The following is a 21,129-nucleotide window of genomic DNA, read 5'->3' as shown; positions in this document are numbered from 1 at the left end:
TACTAACTAAAAATTTGCTTAAGGAAGATTAATGTTTTGCTTACAAATGCCGATCCAAACAAAAATACAACATGGATTCTGCATCCAGTGGCAAGAGCTGCCAGAACTATGTGTAACTTTACAGATGGGGATCAAGAACATGGAGTAATTTCTTGGGAATTAAGGGCAGTAAGATTAAACTCAAAGTCACTTCCTCACCAAGCCTAACACCAAACTGAATTTCAACATTTGTTAAGTGCCTACTACATACATAAAAGATTCCAAATTGGCCAACTGAATTCAGTTTGCACACTACAGTAGATTCAACATATCCCGTGGAGTTCCACCCAAGGCCTGCTCATCTCTGGATTCCAAAGCCCTCAACCTAGGCTGGGAAACTCCTGATGCCCCCCAATTCCAACCTAAGTGGCTGCTGCACCTCTTGAGAGAGCTCAAGTGCTTAGGCATTTTCTCCTTCCACCCTGTTGCCTCTTTCTAGCCTGGCTGGTCCTCTACTTGAACAGTTTACCTTTATCTCTCTCATTAAGGCCATGCTTGTGTCACTGTCATTTGTCTTTAAGTGTTAACAAGTCACTCCCATTATCAAGAAATGTTCTTTCCACATTAAAAGACATTCCAGTGAGATCAAAAAAGGGAGGAAATGGAAATAAAACAGCAAGAATATTTTAGCTGTTGGGGTGTGACACAGATAAATAATCCAAAATCTTTATTAGCACCCTCAAGGCCCTCCACCAACTGAATTCACCTCGTCTTTGAGTCCTCTCTAGGATTTCTTCACCAGCCTAACTGTACTTGTAAAAGAAAGGACTGTAAATTAAAGAGACTAAATGCACGTGACATAAGTGGCATCTCCTTCAAAGAGCAATAACCCCCTTTAGAAGGCCTTATCCAACATGATGGTGCTATAATTCTAGAATCATTGTAACTTCAGAGTCTGTAACATGGGAGAATCAATACTGGCAAATCTGCATCCTTTGAGGATGGATTTGATATTGAGCCACTTGGAGCCAACGACATGGATCTTGGCCAAAAAACACAAAACAAACAAAAAACCCCCAACCTTTAAAAGGATATGGTTGTACTGTAGTGAACTGGGCTTTGTTATATGCCTGTTTTGGAAGCCAACCAGTCCGTCATAGGAACAATTTGGAAAGGAACAACCCTTCTCTGGATGTTTAAGCTCTGGTAAAGTTCATGAGCCTTCCCTGGGGCCACCTCCAGCCCATCCTTTCTGACATTTGGGTTTCTAGTCAAGCAGAAAGGCTCTCTGCTCCATATGGCCTTTATTAAATGAAGACTCCTCAAGTCATCCCTTACCAAAGTGTCCAGGACTAGGGAGGTGGTAGTGACATCTGGAATGTGTGGTCAATTCTAACACATTTTACGAACTGTGCTGATAAAGTGGAAAGTATTTCCAGTTAAGGAGCACACACAGGGATAGAGTGCTAGACCAAGAATCAGAAAGACCCGAGTTCAAATCTAGCCTCAGATACTTACTAGCTGTGTGACCCTGGGCAAGTCATTTAACCTAAGTGTCCCTCAATTTCCTCTTTTGTAAAATAGGGATAATAACAGTACCCACTGCCTAGGGTTGTGTGAGGATCAAATGAGATAACATTTGTAAAGCACAACCCTGGAAACAATACATATGTAATATGGAGAATGGCAGCTGCTGCTACTGTGGTCGCAATCTAGAAAGGCCTGCACACCAAGTGTGCCGCGGGCCAGATGCCATGCAGGCCGGAGCTAGTGGCACACCGTACGAGCTCTGTCCAAGACAGCCACCTGCACACATCTGAAGAGCTAGTAAATACAACAGGCCAACTTGTCCTGCTTGGTCTCAAAGTGATGGGCAGAAGTTAGCAAAGGGCAATTTTAGGGCTCACATGATAGAAGGAAAAGCTTCTTCACAGCACGATCCCAAGTCAATGGCCTTTCACAACACACGCACACACACACATCTCTTCGTTTCTCCTCAGCCGTACGGTCCCTTTCCAGCTCTAATCCATGATTGCGTGTAGGACTGTCATGAACTATGTCACATACACTTGTCAGAAGCTTGTCCATAGTTTATCTATCTCTCTGTATTTTCAGTCAGTCAATCAGTCTGTCGCACGCAGGCCCAGGGCTCAGCTCTGGGATATGCAGGAAGGCATGTGCCAAACTTGCTCTATGGGAGCTCCCATTCTAGTGGGAAGCTGATCCACAGAGGGAAGGCCCCAGCACTGAGGAGAACCGTGAAGGACTCTGGCAGAAGGAGAGACTTGAGCTGAGACCTGAAGGAAGCCAGGGAAGGTGGGAGGTGAAGACAAGGATGAACAGGTATGAAGGACAGCCCATGAAAATGCTCAGAATCAGTGTCTTATGTGGGGACAGCAAGGGGGCTAGTGTCACTGGATTACAGAGACTGGGGGTGGGGGGGAAGAAGCTGTAAGAAGGCCACAAAGGTTCACTGCTGTGTTTATACTACCACCCTGAATGCCCCTCCCTACAGGTCAGAGCAGCAGTGAGATACAAACTGTTCCTGCTCAGGTCCAATGCTTTTCCACCCACTTTCTTAGTCTTTCAGCTTTATCAGAATAGAGGACTTAAGGAAAGAATCTAATGTGACCATTAATAGTCTCTATGATTTTAGAAAGAAGCTGCATGACCCCTCCCTGTGTGGCCTTGGGCATGACCAGTCTCTGGTCTTCATCTGTTCAAACGGAGAGAGTTAGCCTAGATTACCTTTCAGGCACCTTCCAATTAGGAAATTTGGAGATCAATTCTAGAAGATTTAAGTTCTATAATTTAACATCCAAGAAAAGCTACGTCTCTGAGATGGGAAACTCCACAGTTTTGGAGGAGCCATGAAATACATTCCTAGCCTGGCTATCTGTCTGACTTAACATCCCAACCAGGACTTGGAGCTGTACTTTGTACACTAGAAGGAGAAAATAATCATGTTTTTTCATGATGACACACACAAGTGCTTGTTCTCAAAAACATAAAATTAATACTTTTTAAACTATTACATTTTTATATTTTACGTGTATTTTAAAATGTATTCTTGAAGAAAGAAATAAAATAATAAGACTAACCCAGGAATATGCATCTTTTCTTTCTTTTTTATTGGACCGCACTGGAGATTTCATTGGAATAGGGAACCTACAATGAGGAAACTCCCAGAAGCAACAGCCATTTGCACTTAGCAAGTGATCTGGGTCCCTGAGACTTGGCTTGGCAAGGTTCACCTGGCTATCACGTGTCATGGGATAGAGGTTGCATGAACAATGTTATCGTATGCATATTTAATTGATTTGCTTACCAATGGCTGGAAAATTTTTCCTATAGGTGAACCAAAGCCGAGAAGTCACATCAGAAAGGATCTCTTCTTTTTCTGGAAGAATTTTATAACTTCTTAATAAAAAACAAATAACCACAAAACAAAGTCCATCACAAAGCTTTATAAGTAACATGGTTTATTCTAGACTCAAATTATCTTGAATGTACCACTGAATTACAACTACGTTATACACAAAGTTTCCATAATTAACATATCCAGCTTGTGAAAAAATTTTACTTTTTAAATGATATGCTATTCAAAAAGGGATTAGCTGGAAACAATTCTACAAAACACAACATTTTCACAGACAAAGCCTCTAGATATTACCTGTGAAGATGGTGTATTTTCTACCCAATATCCAGACAGGCTCTGTAGTCTCAGGGAAATCTTCAAATTCAGCAAACCTGAGAGTATCGTAGGTAAGGGTTGCTGTTGAAATAAAAGACATCAACTATATGGTATATATATATATTTTAAAAATCTTTGTTTTGAAGTACACAAAGTAAACAATATGCTTAGCTTATAATACTTCCATGACATGATATATAGCGCCACAAAGGTATACTTAAGAAAAACTGGAAGAAACGTCCATCTGGTCAACCACAAACCCTCTCACTATCACTCTGCAAGCACTATGCCAGCTCAGTGGAAACAGTCTTCCCTTGTTCTAGCTTAAAAAGTAGAATGTCTTGGAACTCCCCAGAGCCAATCTGGCAGAGTAAGGGGTAAACTACTGTAAGTCTCCCATATGCACCTCCAAACAACCATAAAAGAGTACCTTAAAACAGATCCTTGGAAGATCAGCAAGAAAGGTCTATCTTACTCTGGTAAAGGGGGAATGAAGTCCAGAATAGGAAGCATCCCAGCAAGACCCACCTCAGCAAACCAGCTGGAGATACTAAGCCCCAGCGTGGTGGAGCAGGCAAACACCAACACCAGGACCCCCACCTCATGTGCCTCAGGATAGGCAGAGGAATGGGCAGACAGCTTCAAGAGGCACCAGCAGGTGCTTCAGCATACCCCAGGCAAAGAGAAGATGCCAGCCCCACAAGCACCAGAGAGAGAGAGAGAGAGAGAGAGTGTGTGTGAGTGTGTGTGTGAGAGTGTGTGTGTGTGTGTGTCGTCCATGCCCCACCATTGCCACATGCTTCCAAGCAGCCCAAGGCAAACCGGCAGCCTCCAGCAGCCAGACCTCCACATGCTTCAGTATAGCTCTGGGGAAACTCAGAAACACCCCACTGGCCTCAGCACACAGACACCAGCACTAGGACCCCAGCTAAGCGTCCAGACCTCCAGCAGTGCCAGCCACTTCCCACCCCCCTCATCACAGCACCAGACACACAAGGGTCCCCCATGGGCCTCAAGGCAACGTCAGTGCAGCACCTGGTAAACAAACAGCTAGGGCCTGCATTCTCAGATGCAAGAAGCCTGAGACAGTGCCCCTTCCACCCCTGGAGCAGAGCTCAAATTTAAAAGAAAGGGAATGTAAATTTTCAATCATTGAAACTTTCTCCCTGTTTTCTCTTAAAGACCAGCGTTAACCTCAAATCACTCTAGCTCTCACTGATTGGGCAATAATAGATCCCAGGCCAAGCCCTACTTGGTCATTGTTTGGGCCCAGACTGGCTCAGAATGAATGTAAATAACAATTGTTTCTGTTTTGGCCAGAAACCCTTTGCCTTATTTCTTATTAAGCCTTAATCCTGAATAGGCTTTGCCTTAGTCAAACCTGTTAAAGACCTTAAAGGCCAAGGTTCTCCACTGCATCATCAGGGCCATCTCCAGTTGTCCTATCTGTATCTGGCCACTGGACCCAGATGACTCCAGAGGAGAAAGTGAGGCTGGTAACTTTGCACAGCTCCCACTCACTTAAATCCAATTCATTTGCATGTCATGGCATCACCTCCCTGATGTCAGGGAGAGCAAACAAGCAGCAAGCAGCAACAATAAGAGAAATGCAAATTAAAACAGCTTTGAGGTAACCACATCAAACCTATCAGATTGGCTAATACGACAAAAAAGGGAAATGATAAATGTTGGAGAGGAAAATTGGGACACTAATGCACTGTTGGTGGAAAGCAATGGGGAACTATGCCCAAAGGGCCATAAAAATGTGCATACCCTTTGATCCAGTAATATCACTGCTAGGTCTGTATCCCAAAGAGATCACAAAAAAGGGAAAAGAACCTATATGTGCAAAAATATTGATAGCAGCCTTTTTTGTGTGCTAACAGCAAATTCTGGAGCTCAGAGTCTGAGTCAGAGATCAGAAAAGGTCTTTATCCTTTCTCATGAGAAAGTGGCTCAAGCAGCCATAGCAGAGAGTGCAAACTGCAGAAGCTCGCAGGCTTCTTTTATCCTTTTCCTAACCAGCCCCTAGACCCCTGTCTCACTCTACAATTGGTTAGCAGAATGAGCTCACAACCTTCCCTCTAGTGTTAGCTAATCAGGTGAGAAGCATTTCAATCCCAAAAGGGTTTTGTCCTATTGGAAAGTTGCAGTGTACAATCCTTTATTAGCACAATTATTCATAGTTTGAGAACTCTAATCTATCATAAAGCAGGGCTTCAATCTCAATTAGGCAAAAGAGCCTTAACCTATCAGAGAGTGGTATTTCAGTCCTCCATATCATTTTACTCAATTTGGGGACACCCAATCAGGAGAGGACCCCTGTTGTTTTCAGTTACTGCTTGGAGGAACAACATTAAACTGGTCTAGCAGGGTGTGGTTTGTTAGCAACGAGGAAACTTCACTGAAAATCATCCCTCACATTTTCATGGGAGCAAAATACTGGAAATTGAGTGAACATCCATCAATTGGCTGAACAAACTGTGGCATGTGAATGTAACGTTATACTATCGTGCAATAAGAAATGATGAACAGGCAGATTTCAGAAAAGCCTGGCAAGACTTGTACAAACTGATGCAAAGTGAAATGAGCAGAACCAGGAAAACACTGTATACAGTATCAGCAACATTGTGTGATGATCGACTATGAATGACTCAGCTCTTCTCAGCAACACAATGATCTAAGACAAATACAAAGGACTCACAAAGGAAAATGCTATCCACATCCAGATAAAGAACTGAAGGACTCTGAATGCAGGTCAAAGTGTATTTTCTTCACTTTATTCTTTTTTGTGTTTTTTCCTCTTTTGATGTTTCTTCTTTCACAACTGTGACTAGTATGGAAATGCTTTACATGATAGCACATACATAACCTATACCAAATTGCCTACCATTTTAGGAAGAGGGAAGGGTAGGGACAGAGGGAGAAAAATTTGGAACTCAAAATCTTGTAAAAAATGAATGTTAAAAACTATCTTGACATGTAATTGGGGGAAAAATATTATTTAAAAAAGTAGAATGTCTTATCTCAGGTACATTTTATGCTGCTATGCTCAACTGACTTTTCAATTTAAAAGGCACTATCTCTCTGCAACCTCCCCACACTCAATGTTACCCTCTGGGATTCACTAACATAAACACAGAAAAAACTAAATGAAAAAACTGTGATGTGGTCAATTCCTTCCATTTACCTGAAGATATCTACTCAAGAACTCCAGGCTTAAAAAGCTTAATCAACTCTTACTATTGATACAGAAATTGTTTAAGAAATAGACAAGCCTTGAAGGAAAACAATCTAAATCCTCATCCTAGCTTGAAATCCAAAGGATCATAGATTTAGAGTCAGAAAGGACCATAAAAAACTTACATTATAGGAAATGATGTAATAATCCTGGGTGGAAACTTCACCCACTTTTTACAAAGACAAATCTTACCATGAGCTAAGTAAAAATACATGATAATAGCTACGGCAACAGTACCAAACTTATGAATCCACTGATGCGGTCAGTTAATCAACAGGTATTAAGCACTTCCTAGGTACCAGACACTGTGCTAAGTTCTGGAGAAGCCTGGATAAGGAAACTCCCAATGCAGCCCAGGAGGTACCAAAAGCACCAAGAGGCAGGTGGAGGGACTCGTCTGGGTCCAGAGCAGGACAGGAAACTAGAAAGCTGGCATTCCTTCCACTACAATACATCTCAAGGAGCAGCAATATATAGAACAGGAAACCCACAACGTAGAGTCCCTAAAAGAGAAGAGTGCCGAGGCAGGGGCGCCCAATGCCCTTGGAGAGTAGGAAAGTGAGTCTACCATTTGAAATCACTTTTCCACTCTCTATTCCTGCCACACAACGCCAGAACCAGGGCGCTCCGAAGATGGCCTGATGCCTTCTCCTCTCTAAGCTGCCCTAAACTTGTCATGCAGAGTCCAGCAGGGCTGTGCCCCTACCCCCTTTCCATCCTTTAAGGCACACACTCTACCTTTCCACATTCGATGTCATCTAAGCAAAGAGTCCACCCGCCAGGCTCTCAGCCTCGAGTCTGCTGGGGCTCCACAGAAAAGGAGGAAGCCTCCACCCCTCTTCCACATCCTGTAAGGAAGACCCATCTCAACTCGTGAGTACCAGGAGGAGAAGCATCAGCGCCAATGACCCACATTAACATCAACGGAGCCCCAGGACTCCATGCTTCTCATTTGGAGAGAAATCTCCATGAGCTTCCACCAGGGATGAGTCCCTGACGCTCTCCAAGTTCACCACTAATCCTGACTCACTGGTGTCAAACAGAGGCACAAGGGCTTGTCTTAGGAGGGTGAAGTGTATTGAAGTGTATGAAAAGTGAACAAGACATCCCCCCCCCCCCCCGCCGCCCTGGCCTAAGACGCTCCTCTGTGTGACGTTCAGACTGCAGGGGAAGGTGAGAGCCACCGCTCTCAGGAAGTGCTTGTACTAGGCCCTGCTCCCCCTGGATTGAAGGGAGGCCATTTATCAGGAGGCTCTGGCCACTTCTGGACATGATTTACACAGCACCCATCTGGCCAAAAACAGAAACAAACACCAAACCCAGCAACACTCAGCAAAAAAAAGAAGTCCCTTTAGAAGAAGGCAGCAGGGTGGGCCACCTTCAGAAAGTGACTCGAATTCTTTCCAAGTGGCACCTAAGCTCTCCCCATGCCTCTCTACAAAACCTCAGACACACACAAGCTGGACTGGCTTCCTCGCCCAGAAAACCTTCAATGACACCTAATGACATGATGTCCTCGTCTCCCTGCTTCGCATTAATCTCACGATCCAGTGAAGCGACACCTAGGTTTTCACTCTGGTCGCTGCAGCATGAGCCTCGTAAATGCTTAACACACGTGTACTGAACTGAATCTGAATGCCTGAAGTCTTTTCTCACCGACATTCCAACAAGGTCTCGATCCTCAAATTTTTCTAAGCAAACGTTTTTTAACCAACAGCTCGATCATTTTCCACGGTTATTTACAAATTACATGTCCTAGATGAACATGCAAGTCGCTCCTCAATGTGTCTCAGCACAGGGAGCCTGTTCATAAACAACTCTCCGGCCTCTAGAAGCAGCTGGTGGCACAGTGGGCCTGGAGTCAGGAAGACCTGAGTCCAAATCCAGCCTCAGACACTAGCTACGTGACCTTGGACAAGTCACTCCATGTCTGTCTGCTTTAATTTCCTCAACCACAGAATGGGGAAAATAATAGTGATTCCCTGCCAGAGCTTTCGTGAGAATCACCCCGGACAATAATTGTGAAAACATCTAACGGTGCCTGGAACATGGTCGGTGCTTAATAAACGCTCCCCTCTTCTTCAACAATAGCACACGTGTGAAAAACCACAGTTCCAGTCCAGGCCTAGCTACTAACTAGCTGTATGACTTGAGACCAGCCACTTCCCTGCTCTTTTTCCTTATCTGTGAAATGACAGGGTTGAACCAGGTGATTCCTAAGGTCTCTTCCAGCTTTGAAATTCTCTATTCCCTGAAGATCATCCTGGAAGGAAAAGATCAAAGAATCATCACACCTTAAATGCTCTCTTTTATCTCGACCAACTTGCCATGTGGCCCAGGAACAAATCATTTCAATTATAAGCCTTGTCTGCCTTTTTTACAACATGGTAGTACCTGTCACTTCATGCCACCATGAAAACAATTTGTAAGTTTGGGAAGTGATTAAGTTGTATGTCATTTTCTACTTATTCAGACCCAGAGTTTCAAAGTTTGTTGTTGAAAGGAAAAAAAAAACCTATCTGAACCTTAGTTACAGAATATTGTAGTCTAATAATTTCTGCCCTTTGGATATGGAATCCCATCATCTATAAGACTGGCCTCTCAATTGGCCTCATTTTCTACAGACTTTATACAAACCGACCAGGGGTTCACTAGAGAAGTTATTTGGTGGCCTAGGAAATACTAGAACAATCAGTCTAGATAACAACAGGCTTTGTTCAAACACAAATATTTTCCTTAGGCTTACTACCATGAAATGATGGCAAACTGTAAATCATTCAGAAAATGGCATCACTTTCCATTTGAGAAAAACGTCAAAGAGAAAAGCAAACTGTATATGACCATCAGGTCAAAAAGAGTTTAATTTTTAAACCAAGTCCCAGCTGTGATTTTCTATCAGGATTATTTTGATGTAAAATAATTTAAATTAATGGAATAGAGAAATGCTGAGCAGACATATTTCTTAAATTTATTATCAAGGTTTATAGGTGAGGAAGCCATCTTTATAGCCAATACAGTACAGGTTAGTCAGCCTTATTAAATAGGTTCAAATAGATCACACCCTGTCTTCTGCTGTAACTAAGAAATTTACGAGTTACTGAAACCTACTTAGCTACTTAAACAGATGAGTACAAAAGACTCCAAAGAGATAAAGACAACCTAGATGTGAGAAAAGGTATTAAAACAAGCCAATTAAAATTGTCAAGGCCAAACTCTCACTAGCTTATCATAGTGTTAAAATGACAAATCTAATATTTTGGTGAATTATTAAAATCAGAGTTACTAAGGAAACTGGGAATATAAGACAAATTCGTACCCTAAAGCATTTACTCCATAAGCCAAGGCCAGAATGTGACAACTAAATCAAATTATTCCCAACTTGCTCAACAGGAAGGTTTAACTATGTTAGGCACTAGCTGTCTCCTCTTCTCCCCTCGTATCAGGCAGACCATCTTAAAAGCTCTTGGCAAAGGCCACAGTCCAAAGCATCTCAATGATCTACAATGATGGCAAAGTAAAGAGAAGTCAGATGATGGCTGGCAAAATTCCAGGTGGATGATCTCGCCATTTCCCACAGAAACCTAAATGGCTCCATACTCTCCCCCTAGATTTCAGAGTCAAATCAACTTTTCATCCTACCTTCCATATGCAGCACTAGCAGTCTAGACATTTCCAAAGACCAGCTTCTCCTTGCATTCTTGTGACTAATCTGTATTTGGTCCTCACAGCAACACTAAACAGCCCTATCTCTCTGAGCTGGAACAGAAAATAGAAACTCAAACAGAAAATTCTTGAAGTATCTGTAATTTAAAGCTTACAAAAGTAAGCTCTGTGAAAAACAATACCATGATCTCCCAAATATGTTAAGTAGTGGGATGAAAATCATGTTAATAATATCTGGGAAATTACAAATACCTGGAATGAGATAAGGTATAAAAAAGTAAACCTGAATAAAGCTTAGGAAAGTCCAGACTTGAAGCTATAGTGGAAACTTAGTGCTATCCAAGATAAGCCACAACACTGAGTTTAGATTTAAAAACAGGCTGGATGAACAATAAGAAAATTTAAGAAACAATCCAAGGGAAGACAATGAACATATGGATATTAAAGAAAATGGGACTAGATAATCTCTTTGCTCATGATTCAGTCTTCTACTATAATTGCATGGCCTTTATATGACATGGTGTTCATGATCTCTGCATTTTGACATATGGCCAAATTGGAAAGGAAGGAAGAAAAAGAAGAACAGCCTGAGTTCTTATGCTATTATTTTATAGTTTGAAGGATGACAAATACAGAAAAAGCTATAGTAAAATCCAGTAATAAACTGAAGGAGAACATGAGAAATACTATCAAGTTTCACTTTTTTCAACTATATTCTAGCTAGTCAGCATGTCATGATCCTGTAACTGAGCTCATATCAAACCAAACCAAAAAGCTAAAAATAAAAGTAGAAAACAGAGACCACAATTTGTAAAGCAGTTTCCTTCTGTTGCAGAAGGAACACAAGAAGAACCAGTTTGCTTAAACTTAACCTTTAAAAAATTTTCACAGAGGGAAATGAGATTAGTTTGGACTAACACTGGTGAACTAATGCTGGTTCCAAGGGATCACCATTTCTGATGTCTCACAAACCATCTGTTTACTAATCCAGTCTAAACCTTTTCTGGGTTTCAATGTCAAGTTTGCAGAACCACCTTTTCCCCTTTCTTAAAATGAGACTGCCACAGAGAAAACATTGGTTTGAGATGAAGACCACCTGGGTTCTCATGAAGCTCTGCAAGGAACTAGCTGTGTGACCTTGGACAAATCATATCATTTCTCTGGGCCTCTGATTCCTCATCTGTAAAAACTAAGGCTTGTACTAGGTGAGCTGTCAGGACCTTTCTAATCTCTAAAAGTGCTTGATTTTGTTGGAAAACAATCCCAATCTTAAAACCACACAAAGAATGTACACTGATAGTATTTATAAACTACAGCACATTTTCGCTTCAAAAGCATTTTCACCATAAGCATCTACAAAAACTTTCTGAAAGCTCACACAGTGCAACTGAAATTTCAACCTGAAATTCTGAAAATTTCGTAAGTTTACTGTTTTTAACATGTTTAAAATATTTAGTGTGAAAGTGATTTCCTTTAACAAACCCCAAAATAACTTACATTAAAATGCTGGGGAGTCAGTTCTGAGTGTACTCCAGACATAAAGACAGACTGCTTAATAAGCAACTGGGAAACTATACAGAGCGTTTTCAATGACATCTCTCTAATTCATGCTACCATACAGTTTGATTTTGTCTTTTTTATTTCATTTATCTTTATGTTATGTCAACATGCTAAATCAATGTTATGTACAAAATGTAAAAAATAAAATTCTAGGAGTCCAGATAATAATAAAGAAGTCTATCACTAAGTCATCAAATATTTTATTAAATATCTATGACATTTCCAGGGCTGCCATGGGTCACATGCTTATTGGATGGAAATAACAGGAAGTGATCAAAAGAATCTGAGACCCTGACTTGAGATTTACAAGTAACACATGCAAAAATAACTACGTAGCATTGAACTATGTAATCATGTACAAATGCTAATGAAAACCAGGATATGAGCAAGGGCAGCCTGGAGGAGGCTATATTAGTACTTCCTAAACAATTACCTAATTTTAGCAAGAAAAGCTAAAATCCTATCCTGTTTCGACAAACCCATGGCCTCAAAAGGAGCCCTACATAAGCAGCATTCCCCTTGGATTGTAATAGGAAGCTGTTGAAAATGTTGCTCGATGTACAGGGTCGAGCACATTTGCTTCAAGTTCTAGCACATAACCTTGCAAGAAATAAATGATCTCTTTCTAAGTCCAAATGATCTGTGCTAAAACTTTGTCCCCAAGATGTCAAACTTAGTAGGTAGAGATAGATTTTCTAATTGTCCAATATCTAAGTTAGACTAAGCCCAGCACTGAGCCAAGGAAGCAGTTCAACACCTCACCAGCCACCCTTCTTTCACCCGAAGGAAAATGTTTTTACACTCATTTTCTTCCTTTATCGCATCCCTTCTATGAAGTCCTTTTGTGGGGAGAGAAGCCAGAGGGTCTGTCCCCATCATTTTGCCAGGGTGGGGGAAAGCCTCGAGTCACTGATCCAACCACTGCTGATTGGACAACTCCTCTGTAAGCTAAGATACTTGCCCATCATCACAGAGCCCACAAGCGCCTTCACACAACTTCAACTCAGATCTGACTTCAAGGTCAGCCCTCTCAGCACACCATCACACCACCTTCTCATCAACGTCCTCAGCGAAGCCAAATTTTGGGACTGCTTTTAAAAATAAAAAATCCTATTACAGAAGTCTATAAACAACAACGAATGTCAAAATAAACAATGTTTTCTTCTCTGAAAACACTACAACTGATACTGATGTTCTTAAACCCAATTATAATAATTTCAAACTTCCAACAGAGAAATCACTAAATGGTATACTCTCTTTGCCCCACTGATATCACTACTGGTCACAATCACAATTTGAGAGCTGGAAAGGGCCTTAGTGACTCTTAGACCAACTCATCCACAAAAGGAATCATGTATACCCAAGGAAGTCAAAAACAAAGGAGAAAATATTTATTATAGCACTTTTGGCAAGGTGGATGCTGGACAATTGGGGATGGCTGAAATTGCTATTGAAATAGCATAAACAGAATTATTACTGACTCATAAAGAATAACGAAGATAAAAAATTCAGGAAAATTTCGTTAGACTTACATGAACTCAGAGAAACAGCACCAAGAAAATAATTTGCAGAATGACAATAATGTTTAAGGAAACACTGAAAAACACCAAAGCTCTGATCAATGCAATGAACTTGACTCCAGAGGACAGACAGTGAAGCATGCTTCACTACAACTGGCAGAGAGGTAATGGATTATAAATACAAATAGGATAAACAGGCCATGTGGTGACTTATTTTGCTAAACTGTACTTTGCTACAAGAAACTCTTCAATTTTGGGGGAAGGAATGGCTATTGGGAAGTGACAGTGATTTTTAAAAAAGCAATAAAAACTCCTAAACTTGAAACTTAATTTGCTCAAATGATAAGTTAATTCCAGGAATTCTGTTTTTCCAATGTTCTTCACCTTTATTCATTTAAGTAATAGGCCTCCTACCATCAAAAACCTTCCAAGTGCCATTTCCAAGTTAAAATGGCATTAATTTTAAACTAATTTAAGCTTAAAAGCAAAATAATATCATATGACAGGTAAAATTGCACCCAAGAGAAATCTATTTTGCAGATAAGGTCATTTATTGTACGGAGGCCAAAACACAAGAACAACAAGGGCAAAGATAAACTAAAACAAAATGGAACTGGGAATATATAGATGAAGCATGGCAACTGTGTCAGGAGACACCAAAGAGAAGGGAGGTAAGGGAAGAGGGGTGGGGAATGGTTTTTTTGTGGTTGCTGTTATTCAACCATTTTGGTGTCCAAGTCTTCATGACTCCATTTGGTTTTGTTTTTTTTTTTTGACAAAGCTACTGGAGGGTCTGATGGGGTTTAGCCCATGGAGGCAGGCCGATGCTGCTGAAATGCAACTGATTTTCTGGTGCTTGTATTTATTTGACTACCGTGCAGAAGGGCTATCTTTCTATTCACATATTACAGCTCATTTTATAGATGAGAAAAACTGAGGAAACAGGGTCAAGTGACTTGCCCAGGGTCCCACAGCTAGTAAGTGTCTGGGCCCACATTTGAACTCAGGAAGATGAGTCTTCCTGACTCCACTCTATCCATTGTGCCAGCAGGCTACACCACTAGAGGAATGACCAGTTAGGTACAAAGACTTAAAATTTCAAAGTATCTCCCCCGCAAAAATGACAGAATCTTGACTGTGAATAGAGGAGGGAGATCTCTCTTACTTTACCTTGTTTGTACAGAAGCTACTACAGCAAGGAGTTCAGCAGCGGGGTCAAGACACCAGAGTGAACACAAAGAGTCAAGGGCTTGGTCTTCCTGGGCACAAGATCAAACACCTTTAGGAATGCCTAGAAAACCAGTGAGTCTGGCGCCATTAGGCTTAAGACAAAGAGTCCCAGTGAACGTTTAAGGATCTCTTCATCTGTGGACACACATTTAGAACAGGAAGGACCCCTAGAGATCTCCTCCAATTCCTCAATGAAAACCAGGCCCCCAGAGTTTAAGTGACTTGCCCAAGTTCACACAGGTGAATCTGGAGCAGAGACAGGATCTGAACCCAGGTCCTCTTTGCATTATGCCCCACCATCCTCCCGGCTTTAAATGTTAAATGTTCTTAGAATATTTGGGTCTCACGACAAACTTTACAGAAACTTAAGGTCTCTAAGGCCAAGAACAACGGGCAGCTCTTTGTGACTTCGGAAAGGAAGGGGACTGAGGCGCTCCAGGCTCTGGGGCTGGGCAGCCCCGAACAAGTCACTGCCCTCCCTCTGGTCATCTGTACAACGAGTGGGTCACTGATCAGAGGGTCCTTCCAAGCCGGATGCTTCATGCGCTGTGACCGGGGGTCTTCACCCGGCTCTGAACCCCACAAACGGACCCACGGGATCTGTCCGCCTCGGGAGCTCCCGACCGAGTTCCCGTGACTCGCGGAGGGCCAGGCTCGGCCGGACGACTGGATACCGGGATGCGGTTGGGGGGCCGGGCTGCTTAGACGTCCCGCCCGGCCCGGTCAGCGCTCCGAGGGCAGAACGGCCGCGGACGCCCCCCCACCCCGCGCCGGCCCCCGCCCGTCCCCCGGCCTGGCAGACCCCACCGCCCGCCCTGGTCCCCTCCCGGGCCCGCCTCCCCGGACGGCCGCCGACTAGGGCACAAGGTAACCTTGGGCCGGCCGGCCGCAGGGCAGCCGTCCGGAGACCCCGCCAAGCCCCGGCCCACAGGGGCCCGGGAGCTGACGGAGCAAGGAGGCGAGGCCCAGACCAGTGCGGTGGCCTCTCTCCGGACCGGCCTCTGGCCCAGGCCCGGGCGGCCTGACCTCGAGGACACGGACGCGGAGGCGCGCGGAGCAGGGGGCGGGGCGGGGCCCTTTCTCGGCCTTCAAGGCCCAGACGCCCGGCACGCCCGGCCTGTCCGAGGCAAGACCCGGAGGGGGCGGGAGGGAGGCCCGGGCCGTGGCTCCTCGGGGCCTTTCCCCACGCCCGGCCGTGCAGGCCCAGGCCCCGGCCCCGGCCCCAGCCTCGCCACCCCCCGCCCCCCGTACCGGAGCCGCAAGCGGGGGAACGACGCCTCCTCACCTGCATCCATCTTCCCTCTTCACCCACCGACAAACCGGCGGCGTCGCTACCACAGGCACCGCGACACGACGCGGCGTGACGTAACGCGGAAACGGGGCCAATCAAGATGCGGCCTTGCGCCTGAAGGCACGTGAGCAGGAAGCGCGGTGGGGGGGGGGGGTAGGGAAGGGGCGGGGTCGGAAAGAGGAAGTAGGGTGCGTGCAGCAAGTGGAGGCCGCCATCTTGGCGTACGGAACTGTGGCTGGAGGGTAGAGTGCGCGGGTGGAGGGGCGTGGTCTTTACGTAGACAGATCACGGCAGGTGGAGGGAGAGCAACGGGGTTCTGGACCGGGCTGGAGAATGAGGGAACCTCGGTTCTTTTTCTCTCTCGGATCTCTGGCAAAGGCATATCCGACTGGCATCTCCCTGGGAGAATCTAAGCTCTCTGAGAGCAGGGACTGACCTTCCTTTTATCTCTGTATCTCCTGCAGCTAGCTATTAGCTGGTGCTTAATAAATGCATGCTGTCAAGTCGGCCAGCATTTTAAAGGACTTACTATGCTGGCCTGGCCTTGTGCTGCAAGGAAAAGCCAAAACAGCTCCTGCCCTCAAGGAGTTAGCAGTCTGGTAGGTTTTGGATTGGAAAGTTGGCTCCTTGAAGGATAGACGGCTCTCCATTTTGTCTTTGTATTTCCATTATTTAGCGAAATTCCTCGCACATAATAGGCGCTTAATCGATGCTGTATAAAGTTGACTGGACTACTTGCTGGTCCTCTCACGGAACTGTCTTTATGCCTTTCTCCTGGCCAGCCCCCACACTTGGAATGCTCTAATGCTCTACCTCCTAACCACCACCCTAGGCTCCCTTCAAGACTCAAGGGCCCCCTTCTTCGGAGGGCTTCACCATGCCCCCCAGCTGCTAGCGTCTTCCTCTCTAAGGTTCCATGGCATCTACTTTGTATGTGTCTTGTATAAACCTACCTACACACATGATGGGAGGGGCACAGCTTAGCCTTGGCTAGACAGCTGGCCTCTGAACCAGAAAAACCTGGGATTGGGAGCTGCCCAGGGCATATCCTGGCTGTGTCCATGCTGGTTCAGAGTTACTCAACCACTGGGAGTTCTAGGTACCTGTCTAAGGTTACAAGCTGCAGAAAAGGAATCCATCTGCATGGGGGTGAGGGGAGGAGGTTGCTCCATCCAGGAGCTCCCTGTATGAATGTAATTTGGGTCCATTCCCTCTTCCTATCAGGTACACATTGTCTCCCCCTCCCGTGAGAATGTGACCTCCTTGTGGACAGGGATTGTTCTGGTTTGTTCTCTGTATCCCTAATACTTGATACATGGTAAATGCTTAATAAAGGCTTATTGGCTGATGGACTGTGCCTTGGTTCCCTAACCAGGAAAATGTTGTTAGCCCACAAGTTCATAAAAGCTAGAGGGACCAACAAATTCCAATGTCTTCCTCTGAAGATGAGGAAACAGAGAGATTAAGTGCTCTCATGACATCTCCTACCCCATCCTCCAAATGGTCTCAATACCTCTTGAAATTGTTTTACATTCTCTTGTACATCCTATTTATTTATCTCTATTATGTGGTGCATGCCCAGGAGGATGAGATCTCCTGGAGAGGAGGGACATTTGTTCAACAGAGTTGAGGCTCCCCTAAGTTGCCCATGGTCCATTAAAAAAACGGTGAATTTGAGATTAGACAACTTGTGTACATTGGAGCAAGTCACTTAATTTCCTGGAACCAAGTTTCCTCTTGTGCAAAATGCCAAGACTGGTCTTTAAACAGATGCTGAAAGACCACGTATCAGGCATGTGATAGCCTGCTTTGTATAGATTTGTTGCTCTCCCCCCCTTAGACTATAAGCTTCTTGATGGCAGGAGCTGTCTTTTACCTCTTTCTGTATTCTCAGCACTTAGCACAGATCCTGGCACATAGTAGGTACTTAATAAAAGTTGAATGAATGAATGGGTGAATCAGTTGGACAAGATGGTCACTCAGATTCCTTCTCGCTCTTCTGTAATGCTGTGATGCTATGATAGGCCACCTGGGTACCTTATAGCTTTAGACTGTGATTTTTGACTGTAAATCAGCGCTCTTTACCCTCCAGTACAATGCCTGCTAGAAGCATACTGGTGAGGGTGAGATCAGTTGTAAAATTCAACAGTTTCATTCAAAGGCATTAAGTGCTGATTCAGCACCAGGCACCATGCTTGGGGACCACAAAGACAAGACAAAAAAAAATCATTCTTGCACAGCACTACAACATACACAACCAAATCTCCAGAGGAATCTGTGATCGTTTAGTTTTGAACGGTCCCTTTGGTGATGCAGATCACTAGCCTTCTGTGCCTGTTCATCTATCTGTGTGACTCTCATCCACGCCTTCCCTTAAGGTTACCCCAGGGTTCTACTCAATGTGTTGTGGGGAGAGGGTGAGCTTTCTCTTATTCTGCTGCCAATGCAACCAGCTACAGTGTCAATGAAAAGCTGAACCCTGAACACCAACAATGACTCCCCAGAATGGATGATGAAACATACCTCCCTCTTATCTGAGAGTCGGGGAACCACTAGGCATCTTTCAATGGATTCTCCGTATCATGTATCTGTTTATTTTTCTTGGATACGCTGGAGAGTTCATATGGGGTTGGGTGCATATCCAGAAATGAAGTGAGTGTAGCATTGAGCCAAAACGTATCCACACAATTCATTTAAAAGAAATTACACTGTATTTGTTATGCATGCTGTCATTCACCAGGGAGTCTCAAAATCTGAAAGTGCTGGTTCAGTCTTCACTGAACCTCTAGTCCTCAGATTTCTCCGGTGGAAGGGTTGGATTAGATGTCCTTTCACTGTATCTGCATCCCCAGAGCCCAGGACAGCACCCGGCACCTAGTAGGTGCTTCATCGAGGCTTGTTGATTGATTGATCCATGAACCTGGCCAGGACTGGTTCGTTTGTGTCTTTGCATCCCCAGAGCCCAGCACAATGCCTGGCACCTAGTAGGTGCTTCATTGATGCTTGTTGGCTGATGAGCTGTATCCCAGCGCCTTCCAGCCACAGGGGTTAATTGTTCGGGGCGGGGCGGGGCGGGGGTGGGTTTCTGTAGAAGCGGCAGCCATCTTGTCGTACGGCAGAGCGGAGGAAATAGGAGCCCGTAGGGGCCAGGCCCGCCCCGGCAGGAGGAAACAATAACGGAGGCGGCTTCGCCAGCCCACGGAGCCCTCTGAGTAATGAGTCCGGGCGGCAGGGCCCCGCGCGGGGTCCAGGGGCCGAGGAGGGGCGCGCGAGCGGCGGCGGCCATGTTGGCGCGAGCGCGGGCGCCGCCATGTCTCCGTACGGCGGAGGCAGGAGGAAGCGGCGGGGGCGGGGCCGGCTCTCACGTTCCGCGCGCGCCTCAGCTTCGGGGCCGGCGGGGGCGCGCGCTCGCTAGCTCGCTGGCTCTCCTGGCCGCTCGCTCGCCGCTCGCTCGCTGCCGGGGTCGGGGCCGGCAGTCCGGCAGTCCGTCCGTCCGTCCGTCCGTCCGCCGGGCAGCCTGCCGGGGCGGGGCGGGGCAGGGGAGGCCGGGGCCGGGCCGGGGCACCCGGAGATGGTGATCTGCTGCGCGGCGGTGAACTGCTCCAACCGGCAGGGCAAGGGCGAGAAGCGGGCCGTGAGCTTCCACAGGTAACCCGGGCCGCCGACAGCTGGGGAAACTGAGGCCCGGGCGGAGGCGGGGCCGGGGGCCGCCCAAGGTCGCGCCCCGCACCGGCTCCTCCGGCCGCGGCCCACGCCCGCCGACCACACCTCCTGATGTGGCTGGAAGAGGCCGCGGACCGGCGCGGAGGAGCGGGGCGGGGGGGGCTCCCTGCCCCGGGGGGGAAAGCGCTCCTCTCCCCCTCCCCGTCATCTTCCCCATCCCGCCCAGGTCCCCATCCCCAGCCTCCCCCCCATTCTCATCCCCATTCCCAGCCTCACCCCCATCCCGCCCAGGTCCCCAACCATGTCTTGGCCCCGGACCCTATCCCCAGCCTCTCCCCCATTCTCACCCCTGTCTCCATCCTTATCCTGGCCCCGGACCCCGTCCCCATCCCCAGCCTCTCCCCCACCCCGGCCCCCCCTCCCTAGGCTTGGTGTCTTTCACGTTGCCAGGCTCAGCAGGGGCTCGGGGGAGCCCCCTCCTCCAGGGAGCGCTTGGGCCGGGTGGAAGGGCCCGGGACCCCCGAGACAAAGAATTCCCAGGCTGTTGGGCTTTTCTTTTGGGCTCTTTCGGCCCTGAGGTTCCTCTTGGGCGGCTCTTAAAGCCTCCTAAAGGCCAGTGGTAACTTCTGCTAATACCTCCGAGTCATGGTGCATCCCCCCAAGTGGCTCAATGAAAGAAGCCCCACTACTGCCTTACAGCCTTTTAAAAACCAAACTTTTCAGTCAAGTCTTTTCTGAGTTGGCTTCTCAGCTTCTAAGATGGGCACGTGTCTCCCCCTCCCCAATGCCCCCTCTCAATCAATCAGGTTGCCCCTTTGTGCTTTCTGCCTTCCTTCCCTGAGCGCTTTGGATCCCCCAGGGAGCACATCTTGGTTTCTGTGAGGAGGGAACTGAGGGTGTAGAGGCAGCCCTTCCCGAATTCACACACCCTCCTCCCTGGGGTGGTTTTAACAGAGAGGCTTTAAGGGAAACTTTAGTGTGGTGTTCAAGGCAGTCAGCCGGGGCATCTCCTCATGAAGGTCACTAAAGCGACTTCTGAAGTGCCTGACATACAGAAGGAGAAGCGCTAGACCCTGCCATGAAGCTGCCATTTTGACAGCCTCCCGTGGTAAGTGATGCTGCCTGTCTGTGGTTCTCCTTAGGGGATGGACCACTGAAGTCAGAAGGTCTCAGCATCCTTTGAACGTGAATTCAGGAGGTTTAGATCAGCCTGACTGAACGTTATGCCTTATTTTCATTTAAAATGTTCATTTTAACACAGCTTAGGAATGATTTCTTTTCAGTGTCT

At 45.9% G+C, this 21,129-nt stretch overlaps 2 protein-coding genes across 5 annotated transcripts in view; one reads left to right on the top strand and one right to left on the bottom strand.

Annotated features, from left to right (window-relative positions):
* The window catches only part of ATG4B (autophagy related 4B cysteine peptidase), a 40,118-nt gene extending 23,864 nt beyond the window's left edge, over positions 1-16,254 (bottom strand). Inside the window, exons 1-3 of one of the 3 annotated variants that reach the window (XM_036756681.1) lie at positions 16,173-16,254; positions 3,653-3,754; positions 3,308-3,379 (exon numbers count right to left, since the gene is read on the bottom strand). In XM_036756681.1, the coding sequence (XP_036612576.1) occupies positions 3,308-3,379; positions 3,653-3,754; positions 16,173-16,182 (184 nt within the window). In that variant the 5' untranslated portion in view covers positions 16,183-16,254. Of the gene's footprint in view, positions 1-3,307; positions 3,380-3,652; positions 3,755-14,827; positions 14,917-16,172 lie in introns of those variants that run through there. The other 2 variants (XM_036756682.1, XM_036756683.1) reach the window with 2 other exon arrangements.
* Positions 16,255-19,729: 3,475 nt separating this feature from the next.
* Positions 19,730-21,129, top strand: part of THAP4 (THAP domain containing 4) — a 60,329-nt gene continuing 58,929 nt past the window's right edge. For both annotated transcript variants that reach the window (XM_036753410.1, XM_036753411.1), the window contains exon 1: positions 19,730-19,826. In XM_036753410.1, coding sequence (XP_036609305.1) covers positions 19,750-19,826 — 77 coding nt within the window. In that variant the 5' untranslated portion in view covers positions 19,730-19,749. The remainder of the gene's footprint in view (positions 19,827-21,129) is intronic.

Source organism: Trichosurus vulpecula, chromosome 4 (genome assembly GCF_011100635.1).
Source record: "Trichosurus vulpecula isolate mTriVul1 chromosome 4, mTriVul1.pri, whole genome shotgun sequence".
NCBI classification, from domain to species: Eukaryota; Metazoa; Chordata; class Mammalia; order Diprotodontia; family Phalangeridae; genus Trichosurus; species Trichosurus vulpecula.
The sequence above is the reverse complement of the archived record's forward strand: the minus strand, read 5'-3'. Positions and strand labels throughout refer to the sequence as shown.